Genomic DNA, 22,791 nt, shown 5'->3' with positions numbered 1-22,791 from the left:
ACCGACATCAGTGAGCCTGGGAAAAGGAATTCAAGATATAATGAACACGCGTGAAAACAGATAATATTCTGCTTAATAACTTTTTGTGCTTAGTAAGTTGTTCCAAGCCAGAGTTTTGGTGCTTTATTTATAGAAAGGACATCATTTTAAATAGAATGAATTGTAATGTAACAGACACTGTACAAATGTTATTCAATTGGTTTCACTTTTATATAAAGTACCAGTTAATGTATGAATTACTGTATCATGATTGGCACATTAAGGACAGAACATAAGCATCTCCGAATAGATATTTGCCAGTTATATAATGGGTTATATACCATATACAGGCTTACTAATTTTTCCTATGTAATATGAGCTTCCTAGTTGTTGAGGCAGTATAATAATATTTGTGAATCCCTCCATTGCAGAAAGTATTTTAAGTATCAGTGGATGTTTAACAGAAGGTCCGATTTATGAGAATCATGTCCTTTTCTGCGAAGGATATTGATTCAGAATTCCAGGGTGCAGGGGCAAAAGCGTATCCACCAACTGTTTTCATTCGATAGTTCCTTGTTTCACATTTCCTTTCAGTGTATCTCACAATTCACTTTAGTTCAAGATTTAGTCTTCTGCATCATAGATGGGTATGTGCATTTTATTGTAAATGAAGCCAGCTAATTGACTACACACCCGAACTGTGGTACATCTCAAGCAAGTTAGCGAAGATTGATCAATGGTCATGGATGCAGATACAACTTGGTTTGACCATTTTACAATTATTAGTTCTTGACTGGGCAGTGGGCAATTGAGCAGGAAAAAATTTTGTTATTATCATATCATTTTGTTTTGAATCAAGTGTAATTATGAACCTTGACCCTAAATATTGGTTTTATATATATTATTGCTGCTGAAATAATCAAATAAAAGTAGAAATGATGGTTTGTTCAAGATCTTACTCAATAACTCCAGGGTTTACCAAAAAATTCTGGCAAGTGACAGCTTATTTTATCATTGTTGAGTATATATGAATCCTGTTCTTTTTGAGATGTATTCTACCAACTGGTCTCAAGCTCTTTGTTGGACATATTGTCTATGGATGTAATGTTATTATATTATCCTTAACTCTTCTTATGCTCAGTGGTTTAGAAATCTGGTGCATCGAGAACATCCAGTTGGTGCCAGTCCCAAAGTCTTCTCATGGGAAATTCTATTCTGGAAGTGCATATGTAGTTCTAAATGTAAGTTGTTGGAACATATTTTTGTCTTCCCATTACATGTTAATTGGGTTCAAGCTTTCTAGAAATACCACTCGATACTTCTTAGAAAGTCATGTTCACTATTGATATGATTTTGGTTATGATGTTGAATTCTTCTTTTTCCTTGTCTGATATACAGTGAACTTGACTTCTTACTTGTATTTCATCTGAGACAGACAATCTTGCTCAAGAGTGGTACTTTTCAACATGACATACATTACTGGCTGGGAAATGATGCAAAAGAGGTTTTCACCTCCTCTTCTTGTTTTGATATTTGAAGCAAATTACATTGAAGATTTCAATAAAAGTTTTAACTGTGGGGGCAATAGTCACAAGCATTTGGATATGCGGATTGTTTATGTGCATGCAAGGAAATGAATAGGAGTATGATCCACTGATTAGTTAATCCAAGATGGCCAATTCATTTAGTAGGTTTAAAATCGGATGGTCTCAATGATTAAATCATTTGATGCATGTGACAAAGATGCAGGTAAGAAAGAGTTGTATGTGAAGAAATTTAAATCTTAATGTTGGAGTCATATGATGAAGTTTTCTCACCTAAAATTTTGATGGATACAAGCTATCAAGTTATTGTGGCCCAGACCAGCTTCATGTACAGAATAATCTGTTCAAAGTCTACTGTCTCTAAGATTGGATTACAGTAACCCTATTTTTTTATGATTCAGTTCACTAGTGGGTGTTTTAAGGTTGCTTATGTATTGCCAGGTGGACTCATTGTTGGCATCAGACAAAGCACTTGAATTGGATGCAATCCTGGGATCTCAGGCTGTGCAATATAGGGAAGTTCAAGGTCTAGAAACTGAGAAGTTCTTGTCATACTTCAAACCTTGTGTCATACCCATTGAAGGAGCATTTTCTATGGCACCAGGGAAGTTGAATCATGAAACATACCAAGTCAGTTTGTTAACATGCAAGGGAGATCATGTCGTTCATGTAAAAGAAGTAAGCTTTGTTTGAATTTCTAGAAATGAATGACATAATGTTCTATGACTTATAGCTGTAACTTAAAAAGTCAAGCCTGTTCTGTGGACCACCCACTTATTTAATAGAAAGGATAAAATGATGAGCTATTTTTTTTTTTTTTTTGCATGGCTGAGGTAGCTCAGATGAATTCTAACTATTTTTTCATTTTTGTGTGCTTCTCCATTTATAGTTTTTGAAACATGATTTGTGTTAATTTGCTCAAGTTTTCCTTCAATAGTAAAGCTAATTTTAATTCACCTATCTCCAGTCTTCATTATGAGAGTGCTTCATTTTTCAGATCTAGTTTTTCTGTAAGTACATTCAAGTATTCATTCTCTGCATATTAATTGAATATAGTCTCTATGGTGTGCCATGTTGGCCAGGTACCCTTTTCTCGGTCATCATTGAATCACAATGATGTGTTCGTACTGGACACAGCATCAAAAATTTTCCTTTTTAGTGGGTGCAATTCCCGCATGCAAGAAAGAGCCAAAGCTTTAGAAGTTGTTCAATATATCAAAGAGAATAAGCACAGCGGGTTTTGTGAGGTGGCAACCATAGGTTGAATTTTTTAATCCTTTTCTTATCCTTTCATTTTGAGGAATACATATGGCAAATGCTGACTGTTCAACTGTTGCAGAGGATGGAAAATTTGTTGGTGATCCTGATGTTGGGGAATTTTGGAGCTTATTTGGTGGTTATGCTCCCATTCCCCGGGACTCACCTTCTGCCACCCAACCACAACCTGATTTGGCATCTGCAAAACTATTCTGGTAAGTTTCACCTTGAGTTTTGGTGAGACAGCTATGCTGTTTTTTCCTTGTTTCTGGTCTGAAATATTTTTGGGCCCATGCATGACACTCAGGAAATCAATAAGTTATAAACTTATAATTATGACTGTTTATGTGTTTCCCCCCCCCCTCTCTTTTCAACAGGATAAATACCCAGAGAAAACTCTGCCAAATCGAGACTGATTCATTGAAAAGTGAAATGCTTAGTGCAAATAAGTGTTATATGTTGGACTGTGATACTGAGATTTTTGTTTGGATGGGAAGAACTACCTCAATTACAGAACGGAAGACATCAATCTCAACCACAGAAGTAAGAATTGCTATTTCTTCTTTTGCCTGTTCCAATGACTCTCTTCAAAATCATTTATTTGCAAATATTTACTATTTTTTGCACTAATGTGAGATGGCATGCGACATATATTAGTTCATGATAGTAATTATCATTGAACTTGCAGTGATACTTGGCATGTGGGATTCACTTAGGGGACGTTTGGTAAAATTAAGTGTTAGTGCTGATGACTGAATTCTAATATAATTTTTTGAACCAGTTTTGAATTGAACTTGATTGATCACTGAATTTAAAATCTGAATTACTTTAACCATTTAGTATCTAATATCTGAATGTGTTTCAATTTTAACCTTCTAAGAGTATAAATATTTGATAAAATTAATGAGCAATTACATAAACTAAAGTTTTTAATTTAACATAAATAATATTTTCTTGTCATATATTTAATTAATGATTATAAATAAAAATAATATGATTTATCATTGTAAAAAAATAAAATTTATTATTTTAATTTTAATCACTTAGGTATTGAGTTTTTTGTCATATTCATTTTTATAAGGGACACAATTGGAAAAGAGATTTTTGAATATGAATTGGACATGTTTCCGTGTCTCGTTCTATCAGAGGAATTTTAATAAAATTCAGAGCTGTCACCAAACACTCTGATGTCTAATCGCTTCACTTATTGAGTGAAACAGTTTAGACGTAGTCTCTATTCAAAGGCCGTTTGGATCAAACAAATGCCCCCTTAGTTGGATGATTCTAGCATGTTCAAAGACATGTAATGCACAGCTGGTGAGAAAAAGGGTGTGTTGGTGGGAGATATGTATCTCAAAAGAACATGGCATATTGAGAAATGGTTCGACTTAATTGAGTTTCTGGCTTTGGATGGCATGTGATTGCAAAAGGCATAAATTTGTACTGGACTTCTATGGGTACCCTTGCGAGTTCTTTCCATTTGATTCTTCATACTTTGAACTAAACTTCCATAAATTTGTATTCATTTTTCCAATGTCTCATGAACATTTGTTGAATCTGTAGCCAAGATTACCTTTTTAGGCGAAGGTTAAGCACCAATTTCATTCCCATTTGATATCCTCAAGCTCGTTTTGAAGAACATGTTTAGCCACCTTGGCAGCAGCAAATGAACATGAATTATCCCCCAAATGATCTTGAATTATGCCATGATTTTCTACCTAACTCTCCACAACTGTTATTCAAACCATCAGTATTTACCATTTACGGTGTCCTTCACCAATGTTATTTCTCATATTTCTGCATAAATATTTTTCTTGAAGGCTTGGATGCTTTTTATGTTATTAATGAATTAAAATTTTCCCTCCCTCATGATAAGACAAAACAAAAGAAAAAGGAAGAAATAGTCACCTCAGTTGAGTTTAAACTTTAAAGCATTGCAACTCTCCTATATTAACATAGAAAGTGAATTGACACTCTCACTCTTGTGAGGTTCTTTTCCTGAAGTATCCTTCAAAATAATTATCAAAATAATTTTTTTCATAAAATGAAATTTCTATAAATTAATAATTTATAAAATTCGAACCTAAGAGAGAAGTTAGTGGATAACTTATGGGAACCAACATGCATGAGTGATTATGAATAGGATAAGGCCCAAGTGGGATAAAACAAGGGAAGGAGCACCCAAGCAATATTGTTCCTTCTCTTTGGTTTACGTAAATATCCCCCATATCGAATCCCTTTCCCACCTTTCTTCTTCTTCTTCTTCTCTGCCCCCCTTCTCTCTCTCTCTCTCTCTCTCTCTCTCTCTCTCTCTCTCTCTCTCATTGTAGTCCATTTCCCTACAAAGATTGCATGCTTGGTGAACCCTTAAGCATATTTATGGATTATAGATATGATTGATATTATTTTGTTGCTCAATTGTGGATGCTACAACGTGTATTAGTGCTCGAACTAGGACAACATGCTCAACCTTCTTTTGTCCAAAAGGGCATTAGGAAACTCATCATTAAAATATACACTCACTCTGGAAAACATCAAGAGGATAATGGGAAAAGCATAACAGGTCTTCTTATCGTGTTGGAAATTGTGCCTTCCTTGGCCCTTTAGTGAACATCAAATTATTGTGTTCAAAGTCATGTACTCGTAAGAATTGTTTTTTTACTAATATTTAGGGGGAGAAAATATAAGAAATGTAACATCTAGTGCACAAGGCTCCCATGTCATCCAGGGTTTGGGTAGGGCATGCTATATGTCTTACCTCTAAGCTTGGAGAGATTATCTGTGATTTGAAACTCTTAACATGAGGTTTGGATCAAACACTCTTACCATTGAGTCGAGGCTTACTCTCTATCCAAGAGAAAATTTAATGTATTTAGTGATTCTTGTAATCAATAAAAAATTGTCTTCCAATCAGCTAGTGGAGGAATGTACAAATTTGTTTCATAAATAACATATTCATTTATGCCATAGTAGGCAAAACTGTTAGGAATCTAGGAACAATAATCACACACACAAGCAAAACAAGCACACAAAATAAAAACACCAAATTTACGTGGTTCGGTCTAATTTGACCTACGTCCATAGAGCACACCAAATATACTATAACTTGGGAGAAAAACAAGAGGAGACACACACTCAACTCAACTCTTCTCACACTTTTCTCTCTCTCTCTCTCACCTTCAGCACTCTCACACTCCTTGCTCATTCACTTCACTTGCACATTTCACACAACACAAATGTTCTTATTTATAGATACATAGGATAGATATAGAAGGAAAAGAGTTATTGCATTCTAATGGGATAATGAGCACGTGTTATTTAATGGATTATTTTAGCACGTGATAATTGTGTTTTTGATGGAATGAATTTGGTACGCGGCTGCAGCTCATCCTCTTTAAGGCGTTTCCATTTTCTCCGTTTCCATTTCAGCTTAACAATCTCTCACTTGGAGACGGAGATACTATCTCAACCAGTATATAGATAATGATGTGCTCAAATCTATCTTCAAGCATGAAGACCAACTGAAGTTGAGCACAACTTCAGCTTCTCTGTAGTCACCACCTTTGTCAACATATCTGCCAGATTCCTGCTACCTTGGATTTTTTCTAGTGTCAACATTTCATCCTCTAACAGAGATCTGACGAAATGATAACATAATCCAATGTGTTTGGTTCTGGAATGAAATGTAGAGTTCTTTGCCAGATGTATCGCACTCTGACTGTTGCTATGCAAAACATTTCTTTCCTACTTTATTTCGAACTCTGTTAACAAACCTTGAAGCCAAATCATATCTTTACTTGCTTTTGTCACAGCTACATACTCAACTTTTGTAGTGAATGAAACAATAATCTTCTGTATTTGTGACATCCAACTAACAGCTGTTGTGCCAACAGTGAACACATATCCGGTGGTACTTCTGTGATGATCAATTTCACCTGCAAAATCGGCATCAACATATCCTTGAATTTTCAAATCTCCTTTGCCGAAACATAGACACTTATCAATAGTGCCACGTAGATATCTCAAAATCCACTTCACTGCTTCCCAGTGAGTCTTCCCTGGATTTAACATAAACCTGTTGACAGCTCCCACTGCTTGACTAACATCTAGTTTAGTACCAACCGTGACGTACATGAGAGTCATGAGACTTCAAATGGCTGAGGCGTAAGGTACCTTAGCCATGTAGTCCTCCTCTTCATCTGTCTGGAGAGCCTGATACTTGGAGAAACTAAAGTGACCAGCCAATGGCGTATTTACTGTCTTGGCGTTGCTTATGTTGAATCTCTGTAAAACACGACTAATATACTCTGACTGAGAGAACCGCAACGTTTCCTGTTGCTTATCTCTGGAGATCCACATCCCAAGTATCTACTTGGTTGAACCCAAGCCCTTCATGTCAAACTCCTCTGACATTTGCTACTTCAATTTCTTGATTTCTCCTATATCTGGTCCTGCAACTACATTTCATCGACATATAGCAATAGTATGATATAACTAGAATGATACCTCTTGAAGTTGCAATAGTGGTCGGCATTGCACTTCTGAAAATCTTTTTTGTGCATAAAACTGTCAAATTTTTTGTACCATTGCCTGGGAGCTTGTTTGAGACCATACAAGCTCTTCTTCAATCTGCATACAAGATCCTCTTTACCTTTTACTAAAAATCCTTCTGGTTGGTGCATGTAAATCTACTTATCAAGATCACTGTGAAGAAATGCTGTCTTCACATCCAATTGCTCGAGATGTAGACCCTCTTAGGCAACAATGCTCAAGACTAATCTGATGATTGTTAACTTCGCAACCGGTGTAAAAATGTCAGTGTAGTCAATTCTTTCCTTCTGCTCGAAGCCTTTGACTACCGATCGGACTTCGTATCTCCTGGATCCGTCATGCTCCTCTTTGATCCTGTACACTCACTTGTTGTGAAGAACCTTGTTACCTTTGGGCAACTTAGTTAGTTCTCACATTTTGTTGGAGTTAAGGGACTTCATTTCATCCTTCATTGCAAGCTTCCACTTGCTCGAATCTCCCGCCTGACATGCTTTGTCATAGCATTCGGGTTCTCCTCCATCTATAAGAAGTAAATAATTCATATACCTCTTATTTGGCACATACTGCCGAGAAGATCTCCTAAGCTTCGGAGTTGGAGTAGGAGACGGTGGTGCGACAATCTACTCCACAGGTTCCTATGCCTGAGGAGTCTCGGCATTTTTCTATTGTGTCTCCTTTGCCTGAGGATTGTCGGTGTTTTTCTGTTGTGTACCTTATTGGTGGCTGATGGCTGCTCATACATGTTGGAGAGCGCATCCATAAGAGACTTGGTGGTTGTCATGTGCTTAATATTAAAGGTACAGATTTTGCCAGCGTCATCCTAATAGCTCTGAGAGCTTTTTGATCAAGCAACTCCCACTTGTCTTCCTTCATGGAATCTGACTTTCCCTTCAATGGTAAGTGCAACTCCTTACCAAACAAGTAGTCCTCGATCTGCATCTTCCGGAAACCGAAGTTGGTGTCGTTAAACATTTCGATCTTTGAGCTATTTTCGTTCGACATCTCGATTCATCGATCTAGAGATGAAATCTGCTCAAATGGACAACATGGTTGGATTCGAAACGACTGAAAACCTTAGAAATGGTTCAAGTCGTTCAAAAAACGGACTTGAAATGACTCTGAAAACCTGGTCAAACCTTCTGGTCAAAATCGGTCAACTTTCTGTTAAACTTAACGGAATATACTCCCACTTAACAGAATATTTTGTTGCCGTTACTGACGACGTTAATTAACGCCGTTAACTAACTGTTGACGTGAGAGGTGGAACCTGGTGATGATATGGCAGTAACATGGCAAGTGGGGCTAATGATGATGTGGCGCTGATGTGGCAGTGAGGCCTAGTGCTGACGTGGCAGTGGAGCCCAGTGATGATTGTGCTAAATTACACCAAGTAAATTCGCAGGGAAGTGGGGGCTCACAATGGATCGCTTAAGTCCCACTTTCTTAGGCAGAATTTTCTTTATACACATAATTAGCACAATATAGGTCCTAGGACCTCCGATCTGCTCCGATCTGGAAATTTTGCTCTAATCTGGCGACTTTGCTCCAACTTGGCTTTGATACCACTTGTTAAGGATCTAGGAATAATAATCACACACACAAGCAAAACAAGCACACGAAATAAAAACACCAGATTTATGTGGTTCGGTATAATTTGACCTACATCCACGGAGCACACCAAATATACTATAACCTGAGAGAAAAACAAGAGAAGACACACACTCAACTCAAATCTTTTCACACTTTTCTCTCTTTCTTACCTTCAGCACTCTCACACTCCTCGTTCACTCACTTCACTTGCACACTTCACACAACTCAAATGTTCTTATTTATAGATATATAGGATAGATATAGAAGGAAAGGAATTATTGCATTCTAATGGGATAATGAGCATGTGGTATTCAATGGATTATTTTAGCACGTGATAATTGTGTTTTTGATGGAATGAATTTGGTACGCGGCTGCAGCTCATCCTCTTTAAGGCGTTTCCATTTTCTCCGTTTCCATATTTTCTCTGTTTCCATTTCAGCTTAACAAAAACACATTGGCTGTGCAAAATATAAAATATTTTGTTGATTTTGTCTTGTAGATGATATAGTTTCTTTGTGTGTGTCGCCAGCACTGGCACACCTCGGTGCCGATTAGTTTATACATCTGATTTTACTTGGAAAAAGGAGGAATTAGTTGAACAAGCTGGAGGAAGTGTTATGATACAATTGTATGTTACTGGTTGAAAAATATAGAGTATGTATGATAAATACATCATAGGGTGTGTTTGTTGATGAATGTTGCCAATTTTTCAGATCATATGTACTTCAAAATGCACCTTTTTCATCTATTTACTGGTTATTTTACAGGATTTCCTCAGATCTCAAGGAAGGTCAACTAGAACCCACTTAACTTTCTTAACTGAAGGATCAGAAACAGCCACATTTAGGTCCTACTTTGATAATTGGCCTCAGTTGGTTGAGCCCAGGCTATATGAAGAAGGTCGAGGGAAAGTGGCAGGTTTTGTACCATTGCAAAATATTTTCAATAAAATCTGCTGCAGTATCGTTATTTATTGTAATTTGTTGAAATTCATTTTTTATTCAGCTATATTCAAGCAGCAAGGTTATGATGTGAAGGAGCTTCCAGAAGAAGACTGCCAACCATTTCTAGATTACAATGGAACACTGAAAGTAACTTTTTAATATCTATACTGCTTGTTTGTGGAACTATGGCTGCAGCCATATGTGATTTAATATTTTTGTTGATGCAAGCTTGATATTTTAGGTTTGGCGAGTAAATGGTGATGAAATCTCCCTCATTCCAATTGTGGGACTGGTCAAGCTTTTCAGTGCAGACTGCTATATTATGCAGTATACGTATTCCAACAGTGGAAGGGATGAGAATCTATTTTATTTATGGCTTGGAAGGATGAGTGTAATGGTAAGCAGAGTGAAATTATTTTCTGAAGCCTGAAATCATTTAAACACAGGGTTAATATAGAAACTCTGGGTTGGTTAGGAAACATATTTAATTGAAGTCATAAATTTCTAGCTCAATATACTTCAAGATGTTTGTGATGTATTAAGAGTTTGCATCAATGATGAGCAGATGTCAGTTACAGAAAACAAGCAAATCTCATTTCGACTACAATTTTTGTGAAATAACAAATTTTTCTTGACATTAGTGCTTTCGCATAAAACTAATAATTTTGGAGGTAATATTTTTTGTGATGCCTTTACATAGTTGCGGGCAAGGGACCATATGGCTGTTCATGCTACAATCAAAGAAAGAGAAAAAATAGTATGAAAATAAATACTTTTATTATAATTTTGTTTTAAACAGAGATAAGCAGAGAGCAAACCTGAAGAGTGGAATTTCCACTATAACCAGCATTATAATTGTTATTATCAGTGTTTGTAGCTTAAAAGATCAGGACTTTTTTACTTTAATCTATTCCATATTTGTCTTATTTTTCCTTCATAATTGAACTCTAAAAAATTGTTTTAAGCAGGTCACCCTTCTTTTTTTTTGGCATACGTTTCTACTCTTTTTTGTGGATTTAGGAAACCAAAAAAAAAATTGCACTTAAATCATTCCAGGCTGGTAGATTAGGTTTTCTTTTAATTTTTGTTCATTATTTTTCTCTTGCTTGCAGGAAGATAGACATGATGCCATATGCCGTATTAATACCATTGTTGATTCAATGAAAGGAAATCCAGTTTTGGTTAGCTTTCCCTTTTGCTCATCTGCTCTATCTATCGGAAGTTATTACTTTGTTTAAAAAGAATGAGAACTGTTGAAAATGACAGGTTATATCCTTCAACTGATTTGCATAATTTGCAACATGTGCTCTTTATCAAGGCAATTAGGCATCTGTAGCTATGGACGATTAGGAAATACAAGCATGCTTTCAGAAATTTGTGTATATATTTTAACTCTAAATGATGCTTGTATTTTTGCGAAGACTGTAAGTTATATTCCATTCAAGTTTTCCAACTCCATGCTGTCTCTGCATTTATTGAAATATTTTCACACCCTTCTTGAAGCAAAACACAGAAGTTAATTTGAAGCAGGAAGTATCATTACTTTTTCCTCTAGTTCAGGACCTAGTCACACCAGTAAATCCCAAAGGATGAAAACTAGGTGAGCTTGGGGCATGAAAAAGAGAAAATTATCACCTGTAACATTTTTTTTGAAGTACTAGTCAGGTAAAATTGATAACACTCATCCTAAATGCACATATTATTGGCATGAGATTCTCCTTGTAGCATAAATATATTGCAGGTTCGCTTAGTGCCTGTAAGCCCCAGACCAGCTGTACACTGGAGAAATAGCTATGAGATCCTGATCTTGTAATTTGTCATTTATCATTAATCAGTCTGTTTGCCAAGATTTCCTCTCATGCTATGACAAGAACAAATACTGCATCTTCTATATGGTTGCGAAGTACGTATGTTGATTAGTTTAACCTTTTATGCTAGAATCGACCTATGGTATTGCTTTTTGCACAAGTACTTAAGTACTTTTTGCAATAAGTACATTTTTTTTAAGTGGTTCCAAATGGGTTCCTACTATATATTATATGAACTAAAGAACTTTATTTTCTTTCTTACACGTTTCTGGAACTTTTTTTTGCTTCAGAATGCCTTTGATTGGAGTGTCACATTTAGGTGGGAGCACGCAGACGACTTATTCATCCTGCACGACTCAAAACTAATTGTTTTTGTTTTCAACTCCCGTGTTCTGATTTCAGGCTCAAGTTATTGAGGGTAAAGAGCCAGTTCAATTTTTCTTTATTTTACGGGCTTCAATTGTATTCAAGGTTTGTACTTTACAACATTGTAGTAAACTAGGTATTCAATTTCAACCTAATCTAACTGTTAAACAAGAGGCTAGCTTTTGGTTTAAGCGCATCCTCATTTCATGTAGGGAGGAATGAGTGCACGGTATAAAAGTTTAATAGCAGAAAAAGGTTTTGCGGATGAAACTTATGATGAAAAGAAGACTGCACTTTTCCGAGTTCAAGGGACGAGTCCAGATGATTTGCAAGCCATCCAAGTTGATCCAGTAAGTTCTAGTTTGGAGTGAGTACGAGTTTACTGTTGCATTGGCTCTTAAGCAATGATGATCAAATAGTTGTCCATCTATGCACTATAGGGGTCACAATGTACAATGCGTTTTTATCAATGTTGGTGACCCATTGATGTTGGTTCTTTGGGGTATTATATCTTACATACAAACATCAGTGTTTTGTTCTATCGATAAGATTGTTTAAAGTATAACCCATGTGCAACCTCCTTTTATGAAGTGGGCAGCCTGTCATACTGAATTCTTGAACTTAAGATGTGCTAAATATTATATAAACTAGTGTTCTCTAGGATCCTCTTCAAAATCTCATCCACTGAAATTGAAGGTTCAGAAAGGTGTTCTGTATTTTTCACATGTTATTGTTGTGTGCAGTTTTTTCTGTTTTATGGTTACTTTGGCAGGAGAGAAATGCTTGTGTATCTATTGATTTGACTTGGGACAAGATTGATTTCTTTGGTCAATGTGGAAATTTTCTATGTTTTGACTATGTTGTTTTCTCTGATATTCAGGGTGATTGGTTGGCCTTGTTGACCTGATTTGTTTTCTTTTCTTATTATATTTGATTTTTTTTATTGTTATCTTTTTGTCTGGTTGACTATAGAATTTCTCATCCTGCATGCATATTCTTTCACCTTAATAATTTTCTTTCTTTAAAAGGATAGTTCAGATTTATAGCCTATTTAAGCAGTAACATTTAAAATCAGCATAATTAACTGTTAAGGCTCTGTAGTCATAGTCTAAAGTGACCTCATAGTCTAAAGTGACCTTATAGACTCATGGCAAGTTAGGCTGAAGAGTATTAAACTTCAATTGAGCGAACTGAGCTATCCAGATTTCTTTTGTTAGGAAAAAATACTTTTTTTGTTTAATAAGATGTTAAGAAAAAAAATAATTTCCTTCAACCATTTTCTATTTTGTCTGTGGATTTTCTTTCTGGTGGCTAGTACCAACACTGCATCAGATTTATGACCTATTTAAGCAGTAACATTTAAAATCAGCATAATTAACTGTTAAGGTTCTGTAATCACAGTTTAAAGTGAGCTTATAGACTCATGGTAAGTTAGGCTGAAGAGTATTAAACTTCAATAGAGTGAACTGAAACTATCCAGTTTTCTTTTGTTAGGAAAAAATACTTTCTTTGTTTAGCATAGTATTAAGCAAAAAAATAATTTCCTTCAGCCATGTTCTATTTTGTGTGTGGATTTTCTTTCTGGTGTCTAGCACCAAAACTGCATCAGATGTCTATATTTTGGTTTTGATTGATTCTGGAATAATATGTTTGCAGGTCTCGAGTTCCCTGAATTCATCTCATTGTTACATACTGCAAACTGAATCGTCGATCATCACTTGGGTTGGGAATCTCACTTTTTCCAAAGACCAAGATCTTCTTGACAAAATGCTGTATCTGATAAATGTATGTGACTGTGTCCTTTGAACTTGGAACATAACAATGCTATTATGCTCTATCATTCTTTATTTTATTTCCACTTATTCCATCCAAGAAATGCCTTACATAATTCCCTGTTGGTGTATATTGGTGTTTTCTGTTTATTATACTACTTGTGAGCTTCTGATTGTACTTCTTCTCAACTGCCATATTCATTGGAACCAAAAATGGGTCTAACTAATATATTTTTGGTGGATCCACTCAGAGTTTCCCTTCTCTAATTATATGCACACTGAACATTTGTGCTTGGTGGAAGTGGACGTATGGGTTGGACAAGACAAATTTTATATGTTTAAACAGCTAGCATTGTGTAGTTACATCCCCTTGCAATGCAAAGTCAAGTGTTTAAGGATAATGACCTCATAAGAAGATATGTACAACATCTGAAAAGAAACACATTGGCTGGAAAGGGTAATTTACAAATTTAATGCAAAATATTTTGAAATTTTGTTTGGAAAATTGTGTGTTTGAGAGAGAGAGAGATGGCTGGATACGAATCATACGATAATATAAGGAAATTTCAGTAGTACTCATTTATGCATGCATGCATGCATATACTAGGGAAAATATACGAGGCATGTTATTTATGCTTTGGTGCAGCTCAATTAACGCACAATTGTTTTCAGTAAGTCATATCCATCTTATCTGCAAAGAACCGCTAGGTCTCTATGCAAGTTCTTATATTTTTCAGATGATGATGAGTATTCCTGCTCAATGGATGCCTTTTTGCTGTCTAGCTACTCTCTCATGGCCTTTCTTTAGGTATAATTTGTGAGTTGTGGTAGTCTACATCTCCACCCACTCCTCTTTAAAGATTTTCTTGGCATAAGTACTTAATTAAGTTCTTACAAGTTGAAAATGCTGTAATAAGCTTTTGGAATATGTACTGTACTTTAAGATGGTGAATGGCGTATGTTCATCACATAAAAAATTGAAATAAGAAGTTGAGGCTTGAGAAAAAAGCACAAAAGTGGTGCTTTCATGTTGAAAGTTTGGAGTTTACTATTTTAGCTTTCATTCTTTGAAGAAGTGAGCTCATATGTGTTGTCATGTAACTTGATTTTCTTCTGATGCCATTTGCAGCCAATGTGGCAACCTATATCTGTTAGGGAAGGTAGTGAACCAGATCTTTTCTGGGATGCACTCGGTGGAAAAGCAGAGTATTCAAGGGGAAAAGAGACTAGAGGATATATGGAAGATCCACACTTGTTTGCATGTACACTTGTTAATGGTAAGCAAAACGTCCTTTCTTATAAATGTTCTCTTACTCAAAAGATAATGTGGCTCCGCTGTGATTCAGAATTGTCCCCGTTCTAATGGCTGTTGAAACATATCTAATGGCGGGTTTTGGTTCTTTTGCTCTTGGTTGGATTTTCCATTTCAGGAAATTTCAAGGTATATGTCACGCACACTTCTCCTAATCTGTATGAGTAACTTAAGACCATATAACGTGCTGTTCACATACGATGATTTTTTTATTGAACTTTTTTTTTTCCCTGAATTGTTTCTCCCTTTTTGTCCCTACAATCTTAAATTTCTGTAACAATTTATTGAAATTTTGGCATTTTAAAAAGTAACTCAGATTTAGTCATCACAATTTTCTAAGAACTTGAACTTTTAACAGACATTAACAATTCAAGGGATAAACTCTAGACAAGTGGGGCTTACCATATATTAGTAGCTAATTTGAGGTGACATACTGCTGCATGGCCTCAATATAATTTTATGCTTAAAGTAGATTACAAAGTTGAGGAGGAATAAAAAAATCACATTTTTTTGTATGATGTGCACCTCTTTTATGCCCCCTCTCTTTAATAATTGTATGGATAGCATGAACCGGGCATAAATATGTTTCAATATTTGAGGCATGAATACCAAGTATGGTGGTTGTGAGTATTGAGACTGTGCCTTGTACTGTTTTCTCAAGGTGTAAGTTATTCTCTATTTTTGGCAGTCTACATAGTACCGCATTAGTAATATTATTATCCACCAACTTAATTTCCAGACAACATTCTATTTAGCCCGAACTACGATAGTTTGGACTATGTCACCATGGTAAAATATCTTTCCATATTGCTTTGGACAATGATCATTCAAAAAATAAACAGAGGAAATATTTGATTACTATATTGACAGAAATATATTTTGATCTTCTGATTAAATCTCTTCTTAATTATATGTTTTGTGTTCGAGTCTGTTCATTTTTCTGTATGCATCTCATACGTATTGTCATTTTGGAGGCAAAGAATTATGTAGTAAATTATAATTAAACTGCAAAGAGAACTTTATTGGGGTTGGGGGGGGGTGGGGGTGGGGCTGATGGGAATGATGTTTGCAAATTGGAACTTTCTTGTTTCCCTTTTCTTCTTTGAATTAGTTTAGGTCACTCTCCCAAATAGGCTACCTTACTCAAAACTCTGTCAACTAACCTTGTTTTGCATATTATGTTCAACAAGTCTAAACTCTTATGTTTGTTTTTTTATGAAAATTTTACTTCGTTTTTCATTAGCTTTACCTTGTTGAATTTTGAAACTTGATATCTATTGTATTAACTGCTATGGACAATCACGCTTCTTTCAAAGGGTGAAGATGATCATTTTATGAAAATATATATATATATATATATTCAGGTGAAAGAGATATTCAACTTCACACAGGATGATTTGACTACTGAAGATGTGTTGGTGCTAGACTGCAGCATAGAAATTTATGTTTGGATAGGACGCCATTCAAATGTTCAATCAAAGCAACAAGCCTTTTCTCTTGGCTTGGTAAGGACTGCAAACTGATCTCTAAAGTTCCATGTAGCCATCTGCTTAGTGGTTAGGCCCATTAGGCACCATGCAAGGCTTAATGAAGCATATACAACACCTGTAGATAGAGTCAAAGTGCTCAAAAGTTGAGGACCTATTCAGTTGTGGAGAACAGTTTTTTTTTTTTTTTCCATTTTAAATATGTTTTCCAACTTTCCATTCAAATGTTAGAAACCTAAAAACAAGGTGGCATCCTTTGTAATTCTTTGAAAAAATGGAAATGGAAAATTAAACTATTTTCAAAAACTGAATGGACCCCTGAGCCATTCCGTGTCATGATATGCTTAACCTTTTATTAATCATGTGACAGTTTAACATTCAAGCGCAAGTCTTGATCTTCTGTAATCTTCTTGTGTGGTTGTGCCATTACGTTTCAGTCAGCTGTACCAAATTAGTGTGGTTTAAATTGTATTTTAGTAGATAGGGATCAATGCATAATGTCCATCAAATACACCAATTCCTTGAGAGTCAAGATCCATGAATTAGCATCTGATATACCTGATGCTTTTGGCATCTGCATATGTTCTGATTTTTTTTTGTGGTTTTTCCTGAGTATGCAGAAATTCCTTGAGACCGACATTCTTGTTGAAGGATTATCTTTAGAGACTCCTATATATGTTGTTACAGAAGGGCATGAACCACCATTCTTCACTCGTTTCTTTGCATGGGATTCATCAAAGGCAAATGTATGTATATCACCTCAGCTCAAATGATTTTTTATGGTACTTTCCTTTTTTCATTCCATTTTTATTTTTCTTTCACATTGGATACTTTTGTGTATGCGTAGTACCCTTGCCCTCAAATGGCAGAACATAGATATGGTGTGGGTGTATGAGACATGTTCATCTTTTCTTTTGATTCCATGACGTGAAATAATTTCAAAAAGAATTTAACACCAATGTGGGCATGCTCTTTTTTCTAGTGCACTTTATGAAACATCAAATATTTTAACAATACAACCATGTCTTTATGTTTTTAACATAAAAAAAAATTATTAGGCTTATCTGATATCTGTATATAAATTCACCTGGAACCCATACCCATCTTGATGAATCTGTTAAGAAATAATTTGGTTCTCCTTGATTCCTCTAGTTTGGTTCCCAATTTTGATGCAGTTTCTACTGTTGTAGATGCATGGTAACACATTTGAGCGGAAGCTTGCTATATTGAAGGGGCAAGCACGAAGGATAGAAGTGAGTACCTTCCCTTACAGACACACACACACACTCTTGCATGCATTAATGTCTATGCGTCATGTCATATAAGTGTTCAAGATTCCTATGTTTGTTTTCTGCCATGCAACACCAATGAACATCAGTACTAAACTCCAAAGTAACAAAAATTTCAGCAGCCCTTGTTAATTCTTTCATTGTCACTAATGGCATTATGATGACTTTGTATTGTTGAAGTTGTTTAGATTGTAATTATAGGGAGAGGGGAGATGCTTCATAAACCTTTATCCTGCATCAGAAGTTTTGAAATAATTGGATAAGTTTATATGACATTTTTCAACCTACAAGTTAAAATTGATTTTGGAGGGAAATTAAGTAAAGCCAAATAATTGAATATAAATATATGAATATTTATATTTATATTTCATCACTTGGCACATAAGACCTTAATTCAAAATTAATAATTAAATTTGAGGCAATATGACTGTTGGGAAATAATTGTCATTTTGAAATTCAATTTCAAATCGAAGTACAACAAACATGGTCATTTGAAGAGGTACAGTTAAAAATTTTTTAGCTTTTCATGTCTAAACAAGAGGTCTTAATGACATGTTTAATTATCAAAATGAAAATTGGTTTTTTTTTTCCTCCCTCTCTTAATTCACTGGTTTTAAGGTATGTGCCAATGCTTAAATGAAAATGATGCAAATCATTTCTGTTTCTTATGAAAGATTGTTAGCATAAGAGGAGTCCATGGGTGGTCTTGATACATATGGGTGAGCACCAACTTGACCCAAAAGCTTAAGTCTATTAGGTCTTGGGCTCAATCATGTATATAAGCACATATCTTCCACTTTATTTTTCCAATGTAAGACGAACTCATAAGTGGAATTCTCAAGAATCTCCTCCTCACTTGTGAGTTCCAACCGCTTCCCGTTAAACGAAAATCATCTCTCTCACAGGATCAAGTTCAATTCTCCAACAATTGCTCAAGTGGGCCTTACTCCCGCGCCTTATGTGCCTCAGATTGTGTTCCACATGCCTTTGAGCCAATCCTACCTCTCACGTCCTCACCCTATTTGAATCCATCTACCAAACTTAGATGATCCTTATTAGCCTCGGTCACACACTTGGTCCTTTGACTGTTAGTACATTAAGAAAACTAACTTTCACATCTCGACTTTACGATATCTCTCGTCTAGAGTTATGAACCATGGACTCTGATATCACTTGCTATATCCAAGAGAATCCATAGGTGAGCTTGATACACATGGGTGAACACCAACTTGAACCAAAAGGCTTTTTTGGGACAAGTTGGTGCTCACCCATGTGTATCAAGCTCACCCATTGACTCCCCCAAACATAGCAAGTGGTATAAGAGCCGATGGTTCATAACCTTGGGTGAGTGACAGTAAAGTCGAGGTGTGAAGTAAATTCTCCTAGTGTGTTAACAGTTAGAGGACTAAGTGTGTGACCGAGGCCAATAAGAATCATTTAAGCCTAGTAGATGGATCCGAATAAGGTCAGGAGGTAGGATTGGTTCAGAGGCACGTGGAATACAATCCGAGGCACGTAAAGCGTAGAGGTAAGGCCCACTAGAGCAATTGTTGGAGAATTGAGCTTGCTCCCATGAGAGAGACGGTTTCCATTCAAGGGGGAGCGATTGAAACTTACAAGTGAGGGGGAGATTTTTTAGAATTCCACTTGTGAGTTTGTCCCACATTGGAAAAATAGAGTGGAAGATAGGTGCTTATACATGTGGTTGAGCTCAAGACCTAATAGGTTTAAACTTTTGGGTTAAGTTGGTGCTTACCCATGTGTATTAAGCTCACCCATGGACTCCCCTAGATCTAACAGAGATTTGAGTCTTTTATGCTTGAGTTGAACTCTTTATGAAAGACTTGACAAATGTGCACACAAACATTTTAATTGCCTTTTGATTGGTGAGTGACCTGGGGCATGCATTTACAACTCTTTGGTGGAACTTTGTCTTACGTCGTGCTGGATCTGAATAATTAGCGAAATTCAAGGGCCAAATTTGTTAATTTACTGTTACATGCATATTACAGTCTCTTAGAAATGTTAATGCAGTGACCAAGGCATAAAAAAATACTCAGGTAAATGTATATGGCCAAAAGTGACTAATTAGCAGTGAGACTGACACTATACTAGTGGTCAATAATATGTTTCCCATGTCACTTAGGTTCATCAATAGCAATCTTGCCCATGCATCAAGCATATGTTATTTTTTCTTTACAAGAATAGTGAGAATATTGATGTCATCTGAGAACCAACTCCTTTTACAATTCATTGTCATTTTAGTCTTCATTTGGAATGTGAAATAAATAAAGGAAAGAAAAAGAAAATGTGAGGAAATACATTTACTTTGTTATGTCATCACTGAAATTAAAAAAGGGAAATACATTTTACATGGTATGATCTTTTTTTTTTAAAAAATTTTTTTCACTATATCTAAACAAAATTTTATTTCTAATATTGTTTGAGAAAGAGAAAAATAAAAAAGAAAATTATTTCCTTATATTTATTTTCCCCCATTTTTCCTACACAAAATTATCAATCCAACTGAAGCCTTACCCTCCTCTTGGCTAACAACTTTTTATTTTGATGGATGACTGGGTTTTTAGTTTCTTTCGTCAGTCATAGCACAATGTTTATTCTGACTATGTTTACTCAAATGATATTTTGCTCAGGTGTCAGCAAGGAATTCACGATTAACTTTGTCCATGGAGACTAAGCTGGATGGTTTAAAGAGCAAGTCCATCAGTTCCAATGGATTGGGAGGAAATTTATCTCTTGCATCCAGTGTTTCGGGCTCGAGTTTTAAATCTTCACCCAGTAGCCAATTTTCCACTCCAAACTCAACAGTCAAGAAGCCTTTTTCAGGACCTTCCCCTGATCATTGTAGTTCTGGTAATGAATCATCCTCACATATGATTCCGAAGAATGTCAAAGCCGGTGAAATTACTTTTGTAATATGAATTTTTGGAAAATGGTTATGCATATTTCAATATGAAAAGGCAACCATTATCTATGAGGAAGAATTTCATTTTATGATAGTCGAGCCCTGGGGACTTTTCAGTCTAAAAGTCAATTATATTGAATAGTATTAAATCTTTGGTAAATTGCATTTATTCAATTTGGCTGCACAGACATATGGAAGAGTTAGGGTATGGTCCATCCCTCTGGAAGGCATTTCCTTCAGGCATACCTAAGGAGGTGTTACCTGTTAGGGTGGATAAAATCCTGCTCCTTGCTTAAAATCCTTCAATTTTTACTATGTTCCAAGGATTCTTCCCTATATTTTATCAGCGACTCCTATGTTTCCGTCTTTTTATTTGCAGATGGATCATCATCAGTATCCACAGGCTCCCAGGTTGTGCCAAGCTCCAGCTGTGGGAATGCAGGTCCAATGCTGGCTGATGGAAGTGACAGTCTTGACTCATTAATCATTCCCTATGAAAGATTGAAAGTGTTGTCAAATGATCTGGTAAAAGGCATAGATGTAACCAAACGAGAGGTATGTTTAATATTTATGCGGAGAAGCATTCAGTATCCTAAATCAGTCTCTCATTGCAATTTTTGCTTCCAAGATCTTGACAATCCAGCAATTCCTATCCTACAAACATGGGTTAGAATACAAGTTTATACTGATATGATCTTTGACATCGTTAGCAAATTGGGAATTGGGATATTGAAAATTTTAGCAGCTCGTAATTATGACTGGCTTGATCAATTCATAAATTCCTCTTTTTTGAAATTTAGAAAGAAGTCCTAAGTGACTTTTTTTTTAAAATTTGTGTTGTGTCTCATATTATAAACGATGCATATAAAGTCTGTAAATAATGGAAAGTTTCACGTGCTGGGTGAGAGTTCCCAAGGGACTTGAGAGCGGTGCCCATGTCTTGTAACATGACGGATTTTGGGATTTTTAGATGGGGCTATTTTCATTTCTAGCCAAGGGTTCTAAAACCCTAAGGCAGTTACAGTGTACTGGAGATTTTGCAGTAGCTGAACCTCGGAGAACTGTTGCTTTCTTCTCTCTTTCTGTTCTTTTTTTTTTTTTTTTTTTGTCACTTTTTTTTTCCCTCTGTGCCTGCATAATCCTACCGAGTCATGATAACCCTAAAAAAAAACAAAAAATGTCTAAATATGATATCATGGCCAAAAACTATGCTCGGAAACACTAGTTTCTGACCTTCTGTTACTATGATGATCAAGTTTGCTTGTTTTGTGTTTTTTTTAATGTTCATTTTTCTGCATTTGAGATTTGAGAGGTACAATAGTTAAAATTTTCAGGCTTGTACTTGTCTCAGTTTAGTTTACTGACGAGAAACATATGCAATTCTTGTTTTTTTAGGCTTATTTATCAGAGGCAGAGTTTCAAGAGAAATTTGGAATGACAAGAGAGGCCTTCTACAAGCTTCCTAAGTGGAGACAGAACAAGCTTAAGATGTCTCTTAATCTTTTTTAAAGCATGCTAGGTTGATATTAATCTCGTTTTGTTTGTCCATGGTCAAACTGCTCTTTCTTCTTATATGGCTTTTTGAAAATAAAAAATAAAAAATTGTAAAACCCAAATGGGATCTGGTGAATGCTTCATCTGACCCCAAGCTGTAGTCTAAGGTTGATATATTATATTTATGTGAGAATTCCTTGGTCAGAGAGATTACAAACTAAAAATTTAGCCTTTTTGGTTTTCCCTTTTAAGAAATGTATCCTCAATAACATAAAGTTTAAAACTTTGACAAATCGTGTTGTTAAAGAACCGTTACAAAATATTGTATTTAATTAGTTAGCTTTTCAATTCTTAGGGTTCAAATTATTTTATTATCTGATTTTGAATCTTTCTACTGAACATGGAGCAAATTAAACGAGGAGTATTAAAGGAAAAGTACTTAGGGAAGTAAATTCAATGTGATGAGAATTTT

General features: G+C 35.6%; 1 protein-coding gene across 3 annotated transcripts in view; it reads left to right on the top strand.

Moving 5' to 3' along the window:
• LOC131149386 (villin-1) overlaps positions 1-22,543 on the top strand; it is a 33,327-nt gene extending 10,784 nt beyond the window's left edge. Inside the window, exons 3-24 of one of the 3 annotated variants that reach the window (XM_058099790.1) lie at positions 411-520; positions 1,121-1,220; positions 1,415-1,483; positions 1,965-2,201; positions 2,606-2,783; positions 2,863-2,995; positions 3,158-3,323; positions 9,689-9,839; positions 9,927-10,012; positions 10,107-10,262; positions 10,978-11,046; positions 12,076-12,144; positions 12,252-12,389; positions 13,696-13,824; positions 14,941-15,088; positions 15,242-15,252; positions 16,488-16,628; positions 17,231-17,356; positions 17,801-17,863; positions 20,554-20,773; positions 21,205-21,380; positions 22,221-22,543. In XM_058099790.1, the coding sequence (XP_057955773.1) occupies positions 456-520; positions 1,121-1,220; positions 1,415-1,483; positions 1,965-2,201; positions 2,606-2,783; positions 2,863-2,995; positions 3,158-3,323; positions 9,689-9,839; positions 9,927-10,012; positions 10,107-10,262; positions 10,978-11,046; positions 12,076-12,144; positions 12,252-12,389; positions 13,696-13,824; positions 14,941-15,088; positions 15,242-15,252; positions 16,488-16,628; positions 17,231-17,356; positions 17,801-17,863; positions 20,554-20,773; positions 21,205-21,380; positions 22,221-22,334 (2,745 nt within the window). In that variant the 5' untranslated portion in view covers positions 411-455 and the 3' untranslated portion in view covers positions 22,335-22,543. Of the gene's footprint in view, positions 1-410; positions 521-1,120; positions 1,221-1,414; positions 1,484-1,964; positions 2,202-2,605; positions 2,784-2,862; positions 2,996-3,157; positions 3,324-9,688; positions 9,840-9,926; positions 10,013-10,106; positions 10,263-10,977; positions 11,047-12,075; positions 12,145-12,251; positions 12,390-13,695; positions 13,825-14,940; positions 15,100-15,241; positions 15,253-16,487; positions 16,629-17,230; positions 17,357-17,800; positions 17,864-20,553; positions 20,774-21,204; positions 22,198-22,220 lie in introns of those variants that run through there. The other 2 variants (XM_058099789.1, XM_058099788.1) reach the window with 2 other exon arrangements.
• Positions 22,544-22,791: the final 248 nt, after the last annotated feature.

Source organism: Malania oleifera, chromosome 2 (genome assembly GCF_029873635.1).
Source record: "Malania oleifera isolate guangnan ecotype guangnan chromosome 2, ASM2987363v1, whole genome shotgun sequence".
Lineage (NCBI taxonomy): Eukaryota > Viridiplantae > Streptophyta > Magnoliopsida > Santalales > Ximeniaceae > Malania > Malania oleifera.
Note: the sequence above shows the minus strand (reverse complement) of the source record. Positions and strands in the feature narration are given on the sequence as shown.